General features: G+C 46.7%; 1 protein-coding gene across 1 annotated transcript in view; it reads left to right on the forward strand.

Annotated features, from left to right (window-relative positions):
* The window catches only part of nbn (nibrin), a 68,264-nt gene that overhangs the window by 4,765 nt on the left and 51,741 nt on the right, over nucleotides 1-11,758 (forward strand). Inside the window, exons 2-3 of the mRNA XM_085993947.1 lie at nucleotides 1,619-1,752; nucleotides 6,960-7,235. Coding sequence (XP_085850073.1) covers nucleotides 1,619-1,752; nucleotides 6,960-7,235 — 410 coding nt within the window. The remainder of the gene's footprint in view (nucleotides 1-1,618; nucleotides 1,753-6,959; nucleotides 7,236-11,758) is intronic.

The following is an 11,758-nucleotide window of genomic DNA, read 5'->3' on the forward strand; positions in this document are numbered from 1 at the left end:
GTAATAATAAATGAACGTCCATCCAACAAGGTAGGATGGAATACGGGTAATGAAGCAGGACAAGTAAGCAACCTGAACGTGGGAGAAAAATAAGAATTAATGACCATAAACTAGGTTCACATTGAAAAAGATACAGAAAAAGGTAAAGCTATTGGAGCAGAAGTTAGTGAATTACAGCGGACCCAGCCCAGGTTAAGTGGTGGGGGAGGAAATGGCAGCTCCAACGGCAGATCAGCAGTGAGAAATATTTAAATCTTGAGTTGCTTAAGGTACAACTTAAATACATTCCAACTAGGAGTAAGGGGGCCGCATCAAAGACTGGGGTTCCATAGATGAATAAACTAGAGAAATAAAGTTGCATTTATTTGGCACCTTGTATTTCTCAGGGCATTGCAAACACATCCAATTATTTACATTTTAAAGCTCAGTTATTATGCAAGTAAATGTAGCAGCCAATTTGCACAAAGCTAGATCCCATAAACAGCAAATGAGATGAACAGCCAGCTGATCTGTTTTTAGTGATTTTAGTTGAAGGAGAAATGTTGACCAGGAAACCTGAGAGTTGCCTGCTCTTTGCAGAGAATCTTGGGATCTTACAGGCAGTTTAATGTCTTATATAATGGATGGCATCGCTGACAATGCAGTACTCCCTCGGTAATGTATTTAGTGTCAGCCTGTTTTTTGTCTGAAACCTATAATGCATTCTATTTTAAAACCACATGATAAATATAGTGGGGCTTATGCGGAATAAAACTGAGAAATACAAACATTTTTATTAGGAAAAGGAATCAAAGAGAAAAAGACTGGTTATCATAACGGGAAAATGTTGGGGCTTTTATAAGCACGTAAATGTAGAACTAGCCTTAGGACTGGGACCACTTGGCGATGAAGGAAAGGTGCACTTGCTTAATAAATATTTGTCTTCTGTGTCTACAGAGGAAGGTAAAAGTTGGACTGCAGGAGTACCTGAGGAGAATATGAAAGAGTCACTCCTGGCGGTAGATGTTCAAAAGAAATTGGATTAAAATGGTTAATGGGACTGAAAGTAGAAAAGTCACCAATCCAATGAATTTATCTTCATGATGTCTGTGCGAATCCAACTATATCTTAATAAATTCAGTAAAATTATAATTAAATGTTCAGGGTAAAGAATTTTTATAATGCAATGTGTTTTTTTTGTTCACAACCTTTTTTTAATTGTGCGGGATTACATTTCTGACCATAAACTACCACTGTCAATCCAACAGCTTTTTAATTTGATCTTTGGCATGTAGGCAGAACTGACAAAGCAATCTTTATTGCCCACTCCTAGGTGCCCTGAGGTCATTAAGAGTCAATCTGTAGTCGAGGACTGGAGTAGGCCAGATTATGGTGTTGCCAGAAACTATTATTGTTGAAGGAAATTCCTTGTTTATTTCTGTTGAATACACTTCTTGCAAGAATTTAAAAGCAACCAATAATCTTGAAAATTTTTGAGTATTCACAGCTATAGTCTATTTGTCAGGATTATTGTTAAGGCTGTCCTTCTTAAAACACTTGAATAAATTGATGTCCTCTATCAACTTAGATTCCACTTCACCCTTTTTTTGTACTAATTAATATTTTCTTCATGTTGCAGAAGAGCCCTACCATTTTTTGGTTGGTGTAGATTACATTGTTGGACGAAAGAACTGTGCAATCCTTCTACATGATGATCAGTCCATTAGTCGTTCACATGCTGCACTTTCAGTTAGTCACACTGCTGCAAATCTGGTGAGAAATCACTTTTATATTTTACTTTTGTAGAATTCAGTGGTGCTACTTTCCTCTTGTTACAATCTTAAGTTGCTACTTGCAGGTTTTTCTATCATTACAGTTTGTTGTGTTTCATTATACTGTAGCCACCACTTTGGTCACTAATTGTCAATGTTGTTGAGTTTGAATAAAAAATTATCATTCACTTGTATAGTTATGTAATATAAAGATTACATTTGCTGCATTATGTACTGTAGGAAGTAGATTGATGAACTCCACTGGATTCAAATTGGAATGTGAGACTTGAAAAGCACTTTTAGAAAACTGGTGTGGGCAAAGGACATTTTCTCTTTGCCACTTGTGGAGAATCAGTAGAAATATCTGTTATCCCTGGAGACTATTCACTGCACGTAACAGGTGCAGCCTAAATCTGTGGCTTACACTGTCTGTCTGAAGGGGGGCTGAATGGAAGCAAAAATGGAGCATGGATGGGCAAAATTGAATTTTAAAAATAACATTAACATTTTCAGCAAGTGTAAATTATGTCTAATTTCATCTGTCTACATTTATCTATTCTACTGGATTAAATTCATTCTTTTGATTGGAATTTGTAACTTTACAAAATTATTTCATTGTCGAAGAGGCCAAATATAACAGTGCAGTGACGATGCCATTATGTTTGAGATGACTGTGCCAACTGACTATAATTGAACAAGTGATTACTATTAGGCAAATATAGTGAATAATCACAGTGTAATACAGCTTGCTGGTTCACTATATGGCCAAATACACGTTTGTATTAGAAAGTAACATATGATCTCAATGAATCAGTCCCTGGTACAAACAGCTGATTTAAAAAAAAAATCAGCTACTAAATGACACAGCTGTACTTTGGGATGGATATAGCACTTTCTTTTGTTTTCGATTATTTTGTGGCGTTGTAAAAATGTCAGAAGGGAGGTATATCATACTAAATTGCCCCCTGCTTTTAAAAGTTATAAAATGAGATTATGCTGTTACTGATTTGTCTCACTTGCACCTGTTAGTGTTTTATACTTAGGATCTGCTGGCTAGAGGTTGTTTGGAAATAAAACCTTTATATGCAGCTCTACATATAGACAAATCGAAGATAGGAGCAGGAGGAGGCCATTCGGCCCCTCGAGCCTGCTCCGCCATTCAATGCGATCATGGCTGATCATCCAAATTCAGTACCTGGTCCCTGCCTTCTCCCCATACCCCTTAATCCCTTTAGCCTTAAGAAATATATCCAACTCCTTCTTGAATATATTTAATGAATTGGCCTCTACTGCCTTCTGTGGTAGAGAATTCCACAGGTTCACCACTCTCTGGGTGAAGAAATTCCTCCTCATTTCTGTCCTAAATGGCTTACCCCTTATCCTTAGACTGTGACCCCTGGTTCTGGACTCCCCGACCATCGGGAACATCCTTCCTGCATCTAGTCTGTCCAGTCCTGTCAGAATTTTATAAGTTTCAATGAGATCCCCTCTCATTCTTCTAAACTCCAGCGAGTATAAGTTCAATCGACCCAATCTCTCCTCATACGTCATGACTGCCATCCCAGGTATCAGCCTGGTGAATCTTCGCTGAACTCCTTCCATGGCAAGAACATCCTTCCTCAGATAAGGCGACGAAAACTGCACACAATACTCAAGATGTGGTCTCGCCAAGGCCCTGTACAACTGCAGCAAGACATCCTTGTTCCTGTACTCAAACCCTCTCGCTACGAAGGCCAACATACCATTTGCCTTCTTAACCGCCTGCTGCACCTGCATGCTTACCTTCAGCGACTGGTGCACAAGGACACCCAGGTCTCGTTGCACTTCCCCTTCTCCCAATCTATTGCCATTCAGATAATAATCTGCCTTCCTGTTTTTGCCACCAAAGTGGATAACCTCACATTTATCCACATTATATTGCATCTGCCGCCATGCTTCTGCCCAATCACCCAACCTGTCCAAATCATCCTGGAGTTTCTCGGCATCCTCCTCACAGCACACACGCCCACCCAGCTTTGTGTCGTCTGCAAATTTGGAGATATTACATCTAGTTCCCTTGTCTAGATCATTAATATATATTGTGAATAGTTGGGGTTCAAGGACCGATCCCTCCGGTACCCCACTAGTCACTGCCTGCCACTCGGAAAAAGACCTGTTTATTCCAACTCTTTGCTTTCTGTCTGCCAACCAGTTCTCTATCCAAGTCAATACCTTGCCCCCAATCCCATGTGCCTCAACTTTACACGCTAATCTCTTATGCGGGACCTTATCGAAAGCCTACTGAAAGTCCAAATACACCACATCCACTGGTTCTCCCCTATCTATTTTACCAGTTACATCCTCAAAAAATTCCAGTAGATTAGTCAAGCACGATTTACCTTTTGTAAATCCATGTTGACTTTGTCTGATCCAGTCACTGTTTTCCAAGTGCTCTGCTATTACATCTTTTATAATGGACTCTAGCATTTTCCCCACTACCGATGTTAGGCTTACCGGTATATAATTCCCTGTTTTCTCTCTACCACCTTTTTTGAATAGTGGGTTAACATTAGCTACCCTCCAATCCATGGGTACTGTTCCAGATTCTATCGAATGTTAGAAGATGATCAGCAATGCATCTACTATTTCTAGGGCCACTTCCTTAAGTACCCTAGGATGTAGATTATCAGGCCTTGGGGATTTATCGGCCTTCAATCCCATCAATTTCCCTAACACCATTTCCCTACAAATACTGATTTCTTTCAGTTCCTCCCTTTCATTAGACCCTATGTTCCCTGACATCTCTGGGCGGTTATTTGTGTCCTCCTTTGTGAAGACAGAACCAAAATATGTATTTAATTGGTGAGCCATTTCTTTGTTCCCCATTATAAATTCCCCTGATTCTGACTGCAAGGGACATATGCTTGACTTCACCAATCTTTTTCTCTTCACGTATCTATAAACGCTTTTACAGTCAGTTTTTATGTTCCCTACAAGCTTACTCTCGTATTCTATTTTCCCCATCTTAATTAATCCCTTTGTCCTCCTTTGTTGAATCCTAAACTGCTCCCAATCCTGAGGTTTACTGCTTTTTCTGGCCAATTTATATGTCCTCTCCTTGGACCTTATGCTATCCCTAATTTCCCTTGTTAGCCAATGTTGAGTCACCTTTTTTGTTTTTTTTTAATGCCAAAGTGGGATGAACAAATTCTGTAGTTCATCCATGCGGTCTTTGAATGTTTGCCATTGCCTATCCACCATCAACCCTTTGAGTGACATTCCCCAATCAATCCTACCCAACTCGCGCCTCAGACTATCGTAGTTTCCTTTATTTAAATTTAGGACCATAGTCTCTGAGTCAACTACTTCATTCTCCATTTTAATGAAGAATTCTATCATATTATGATCGCTCCGACCCAAGGGGCATCGTACAACAAGATTGCTAATTAATCCTTTCTCGTTACATAATACCCAGTCTTAGATGGCCTGATCTCTGGTTGGTTCCTCGACATAGTGGTCCAGGAAATTATCCCGTAAACACTCCAGGAATTCCTCCTCCACAGTATTGTTACTAATTTGGTTAGCCCAATCTATATGTAGATTAAAGTCACCCATGATGACTGCTTTGTCCTTATTGCACGCTTCTCTAATTTCCCTTTTAATGCCATCCCCAACCTCCGCATTACTGTTTGGAGGTCTATATACCACTCCCACTAACGTTTTCTGCCCCTTGGTATTTCTCAGTTCTACCCATACAGATTCCACGTCATCAGAGCAAATATCCTTCCTTACTACAGGAAACTTTGTGCTATCCGGCACCGATGGGACCGAGCTGTTGCCATTCCCTCAAAACTGCCGGACACTCCAGCTCTAATGTTGAAGCATACGGAGGTTTTCATCTCCATATCTGACAACAGACACTGTTGCCAACAGCTTCTAAACAGTCGGCAAGCGTCTTTGTAGCGTCTCTAGCTGAAGCTGTTGCTTAGCTGCAGACCTTGCAGAGCTTGACTGTTGAGAAAAAAGCAACGAAAAGAAACGAAAAGAAAAAAAACGGCTCCTGATTTTTGCCGGTGGCTCGAGCTTGCCGGACATTTAGCCTCCGGATAACACAAAGTTTCCTGTATTGTGTTAATCCCTTCTTTAACCAGCAATGCTACCCCACCTCCCTTTCCTTTTTGCCTATCTTTCCTGAATATTGAATACCCCTGGATGTTGAGTTCCCAGCCTTGGCCACCCTGGAGCCATGTTTCCGTAATCCCAATCAAATCATATTTGTTTACCTCTATTTGCGCAGCTAATTCATCCACCTTATTACGAATGCTCCTCACATTAAGACACAAAGGGGGAGAAATTCGGTATCACCCCGTTTGGGGCGCTAGCATTGGCGGTGCGCAAAGTTTAGCGCCAGGCGCAAATTATCGCCACCTCCAGCGATATTGGGTACCTGCGCCCCTGAAGGTGATTGTGGCGCTAAAATCAGGCGCTGCACGACAGCCTTAAGGCGCTAACTCGGCGGCGCGGCGCGACGCAATATCTCCGCGGGCGGGCACAGCGCAGGTGCTGTCAATTATCGAGTGCAGCCAGACACGCTGGCGCCGGACAGCTCTTAAAGGGGCGGAGCGATCATCATCTCCAGCCGCACCCTGCGCATCGTAGGCCTCAAACTCGGCGGTAACCTACCTGTAGCGTCGACAACTGCCTGAACATGGAGAGGGCCAGGGAGAGAGCGCAGCACTTCAGCGAGGGGGCATTGGATGCTCTGGTTGGCGCGGTGGAGCGCAGGCGATCTGTACTCTACCCAGAGAATGGCAGGAGGCCTCAGCACAGCGACTATCGCAGAGCTTGGAGGGAGGTTTCCAACAGAGTCACCTCCAGCAGCATGGTTCCCAGGACTCCTGTGCAATGCAGCAAGAAGTTCAACAACCTCACTCGGGCCGTCAGGGTGAGTGCCTTTTTCAGAATCATCTTCATCCCTCCATCTGGACCTCACTTTATGGCCAGAGGGTGTGCAAAGCCCCAATGGCCAGCTGTCATCCAGCACCTATGGCCCTTTCTGGAAACACACACGCACATTCAGCTCTGTGCATAATGTAAGGGCTCCTGGACCATGGGAGGCATGTCATCTCAGATCAGGGCAGCACAATGTAGGGGCTAATCGACCATGGGAGGCATGTCATCCCAGATCAGTGCTGCAGGTTTCCTCACACCCCGTCCTTTCTCTTGCAGGCCAAGCTGGCCCATAATAGAAGGCAACAGCATTGGACCGGAGGAGGCCGGTCTCACCTGCAGACCCTCACAGACCTGGAGGAGCGAGTCCACCGGATTGTGGCAAGCCGGATGATTGGCCCCGTCGCCTCTGGAGATGCCGACCCCATTGTGGACAACAATGGTAAGGTCATCACCTTTTTGACCTCTCTCCTTCCACTTGTTCCCCACACCAGCATGTTTTTTCACTCTCGAGCCAACTCAGAGCATTGCAGCACTCATGCATCCCTTGCTGCCACCCTGTCCTTTCGCTAAAGCCACTCTTGAACCTCCCTGCTTTCAGATGCTGCATCACCAGCTTGGGAGGCGGGCCCTCAAGCTGCCAGTGCGAGTGACTCTGGAGGTGACGAGGAGGAGGAAGCCGGACCATCCGTGCCACCCTCAGGCGAGCCAGCCCATGTCCAGACTGGGGAGACGCCTTCCCTGGAGGGGAGTGGGGGGGAATGGTCTGAGGAGGATGCAGCTCCAGGACCCAGCGGGGGGGAGGGGTAGGGAAGCTCGGGGGCCGTCTCCCCGGAGGGCGAGTCGGGCCGCGAGTGCTGCTGCACAGAACGCAGAAGAGGTGCGTGCCCTCGCAGAAATGAGCGCCCAGGCTGGGCAGAGGCACACTGAGCTCATGGCTGCAGTGGCAAGGATGCCCAATTCCATTGAGACACTGGCAAGGAGTGTCCAGGACTTCGGCGCAGCACAGGCAAGGAGTGTGCAGGACTTCGGCGCAGCACTGGCAAGGATTGTCCAGGACTTTGGCAAAGCACTGGCACCTGCCACGCAAGTGCTGAGTGCTGCCACACAGTCAGTGGCTGGTCTCATGCAGACGCAGATTGAGGTCACGCGAGCACTGACTGCTGCCACCCTCGCTGGATCGGGCAGGATTCCCCGGGGCCCTCGCCGCGCCACAGCAGGCCAACAATCTGTGCACCAGCCGATTGCTGCGGTGCTGCCCCGTCAGAGTGCCAGTGTGTCGGCCGATCAGGGAGCTGCTGTCCGCTCACAGGATGACAGCATTCCTGATGCCACCACTGGCACTTCTCCACTGTAGCTGCCACCACCTGTAGGACAGACTGCTGCCGCCCATGCAGAGTTGGAGCAGTCAGCAGCCGGGCCCTCCAGGCCCAGAGCTGGTCCAGGCCGTACCTCAAGGGCATCTGCGGTCTCAGTTTCGGACAGTCAGCAGGCCTCTCCCAGCCTTGCTGCAGCCACTGGGGTCCCATTACGGAGGAGCTGCAGGGCAGGAAGGGGGCAATTCCGCAAGGGAAGCAGATCACCATCGAGGGGCAAAAAGTAGGAGGTGTTGCTAAATTGTTATTTATTTCATTCGAGGCCGAGGATGCTGGTCTGAATGTTGGTTATGTTTTGGACATTGTCTCCAGGGTGCGAGAGCCAGTTATGTTTTGGACATTGTCTCCAGGGTGTGAGAGCCAGTTATGTGGCAGTCTGTTTGTTTTGGTGTTTGTTTCCATTGCTTTGTCATGCGGGAAGGATACACAGTTTGTTAAATAAAGAAGTTTATTTATTCACAATGTCCATGTCTGTTCTTTGCACAAATTGTTGCCTTGACCGGCTTAGGGGTAGCAGAACGGTTCCATTCATGTTCTTGGAATGGCAGAAAGCATTCCCTCAGAGGGGCCTAGAAGCGACTTGCTATAAGCCTCTGACGGACGACCCTTGCAGTTTGTGCCTCCCTCCCATCTTGGTGCTGCTCCTCGTCCTCTGCTGGTGCTTCAATGTCTGGTGGCATTGGCTGGGTCCTGAGGATTGCCAGGTTATGCAGCATACAACACACAACCACGAAGTGGGAGACTCACTCAGGTGAGTACTGAAGAGCTCCTCCGGAATGGTCCAGGCAGCGGAACCGTTGCTTCAGCACGCCGATTGTGTGCTCCACGATGTTCCTGGTCGCTTGATGGCTCTCGTTGTATCGTTCTTCAGCAGGGGTGCTGGGCGAACGGAGCGGGGTCAGCAGCCAGGGGCACAGAGGATAGCCCTTGTCCCCGAGAAGCCAGCCTCCTGGGTGAGCCGGGGCTTCGAAAAGGTCTGCCACAGAAGTCTGGCGCAGGATGAAGGCGTCGTGGCTGCTGCCTGGAAAGTGGGCATTGACAGCGAGTATCAGCTGTCGGTGGTCACAGACCAGCTACACATTCAAAGAATGGAACCCCTTTCGGTTGCGAAAATCCTCCGCATTCTCTAGAGGCGCCCACAAAGTCACATGCGTGCAGTCAATGGCGCCCTTCACCATGGGGAAGCCCGCTATCCTTGCGAAGCCCTCTGCGCGCTTTCGCTGCTTGTCCAGTGTCATTGGGAAGGAGATGTACTGCTGTCTCCTTTTAAAGAGGGCATTAGTCACTTGACGGATGCAGCAATGCACTGCGAACTGTGAGATGTTGGCAATGTCCCCAGCAGTGGCCTGAAAGGAGCCGCTGGCATAGAAGTTTAGAGCCACAGTGATCTTCACAGCCACCGACAGAGATGTCCTGCACCTTAGTTGAGGCTGCAGATCTGGCTGAAGCAGGTGGCAGAGCTCAGTGACCACTTCCTTACTGAAGCGCAGCCTTCGGAAACACTGCTCCTCCGACATGTTGATAGACGAAAACTGTTGGCGGAAAACCCTGGCAGCGTAAGGTCTCGTGTGCCGACGTCTGTTGGCCCTCCTCCATCTGGCCATGCTTGCCACTCTATCTCTGTGCCCTGTCAATATGATTGAGAAGGACGACGTTCCCATCCAATGCAGCCCCCATAGTAAGTGCGCACTGAAAGTTATGCCGGTTGAGAAGCTTACCAACTGCAAAGTTATGTTCAGAAGGCTAAAGTTCCTCAGCCAGCGCTGGCTCACTGCAGAAATGGCTCTCCATTTGTCTCTGAGCAACTCTCACTCTCACTCTCACTCACTCTCTCTCTCTCTCTCTCTCTCTCTCTCTCTCTCACACAGAAGGTGTGGTCCAAAAATGGCTACCACTAATAATCTAGGAAGAGTCCCCTTTAAATAGCGCCCCCCCCAGCCCGACAGCGACTGGGAAACGTTCCAGGTAACCTGTTGTTGGTAGCGACAGGCGGAAGGGAGGGGGGCGCCACTGAATTTCCGGTTTGGGGTGCCCCAAGGGCGTTGCACACTGAAATGACGTCATGATCTGCGTGCGCCGGTGAGCGGGCGCTACGGTTTAGCGCCAGCGCTAAATGTCCGCTCAATTTGGGAAGAGGCGCCGGGTTCGCTGCGCCCGGGCGCTAGTTGGTTAGCGACCCACTTCTCGACCTCTTTAGGCGCTAATGGGTGGCGCAACCAACCAAATTTTTCCCCCAAAGCCTTCAGGCTTGTTTTTTTAACGCTCTTAGACCTATTAGAATTATTATTTACTGTGGCCATGTTTGATTTAAACCGTTGATTTCTCTGACTGCCACTTTTGTTTTTCTCCTTCCTAGCTTTTGCTTTTATCCTTGTTTCCCTTTCCTCTGTCTCCCTGCTCAGGTTCCCAACCCCCTGCCATTTTAGTTTAAACCCTCCGCCAGAGCACTAGCAAACACTCCCCCTAGGACATCGGTCCCGGCCCTGCCTAGGTGCAAACCGTCCGGTTTGAACTGGTCCCACCTCCCCCAGAACCGGTTCCAATGTCCCAGGAATTTGAATCCCTCCCCCTTGCACCATTCCTCTAGCCACGTATTCATCTGAAATATCCTTCTGTTTCTACTCTGACTAGTACGTGGCACTGGTAGCAATCCTGAGATTACTACCTTTGAGGTCCTATTTTTTAATTTACCTCCTAACTCCCTATATTCAGCTTTTAGGACCTCATCCCGTTTTTTACCTATATCGTTGGTACCTATATGCACCACGACAACTGGCTGTTCACCCTCCCCTTCTAAAATGTTCTGCAGCCGCTCTGAGACATCCTTGACCCTTGCACCAGGGAGGCAACACACCATCCTGGAGTCTCGTTTGCGGCCGCAGAAACGCCTATCTATTCCCCTTACAGTAGAATCCCCTATTACTATAGCTCTCCTGCTCTTTTTCCTCCCGTCCTGTGCAGCAGAGCCACCCTTGGTGCCAGGAAGTTGGCTGCTGCTGCCTTCTTCTGATAAGCCATCCCCCCCAACAGTATTCAAAGTGGTATATCTGTTTGAGAGGGGGATGTCCACAGGGGACCCCTGCACTACCTGCCTGCGCCTACTACTCTGTCTGTTGGTCACCCCTTCCCTTTCTGCCTGTCCAACCTTTGCCTGCGGTGTGACCAACTGCTTAAACGTGATATCCACGACGTCCTCAGCATTATATCAGATCACGAATAAGAGCAGCAGATTGAGGCCAATATTTTGCATTTGTGAGGTCACGAAAGCTGAACCTCATGATGTCCGATTAGGGGAAACTCAGTACTAATTTCTCTGCTTCTAACCAACAGTTAAACATGTTAACAAAGGGAATTAAGACACTAGTAATTGTACGCTAACATTCTTCATAACATTGAGAGATTACAGAGAATTCAGTAATACTCTTTTTATTAAGTAAAAGTCTTTATTACATAAATCAATCAGATTGTAATGTATACATGTCAGTTGCATTTGTAGTTTACATTTTTTTTAAAGTGAACAGATTTTAATCTGTTATCCTAACAGCAATGCTACTTTCAACAAAACCGAATCACAACACCCAATAATTACTTTATGAGAGTAGTATGCGACGACCATAGCAGCTAGCTTAATAGCTGACTATTTGTTCTTGACAACAGAAGATCTTAATGATGAATGTTTCGCATTCTAAATTTATTTCCTGT

Source organism: Somniosus microcephalus, chromosome 7 (assembly GCF_052327205.1).
Source record: "Somniosus microcephalus isolate GS21.2 chromosome 7, FLI_Smic_1.0, whole genome shotgun sequence".
Taxonomy (NCBI): Eukaryota; Metazoa; Chordata; class Chondrichthyes; order Squaliformes; family Somniosidae; genus Somniosus; species Somniosus microcephalus.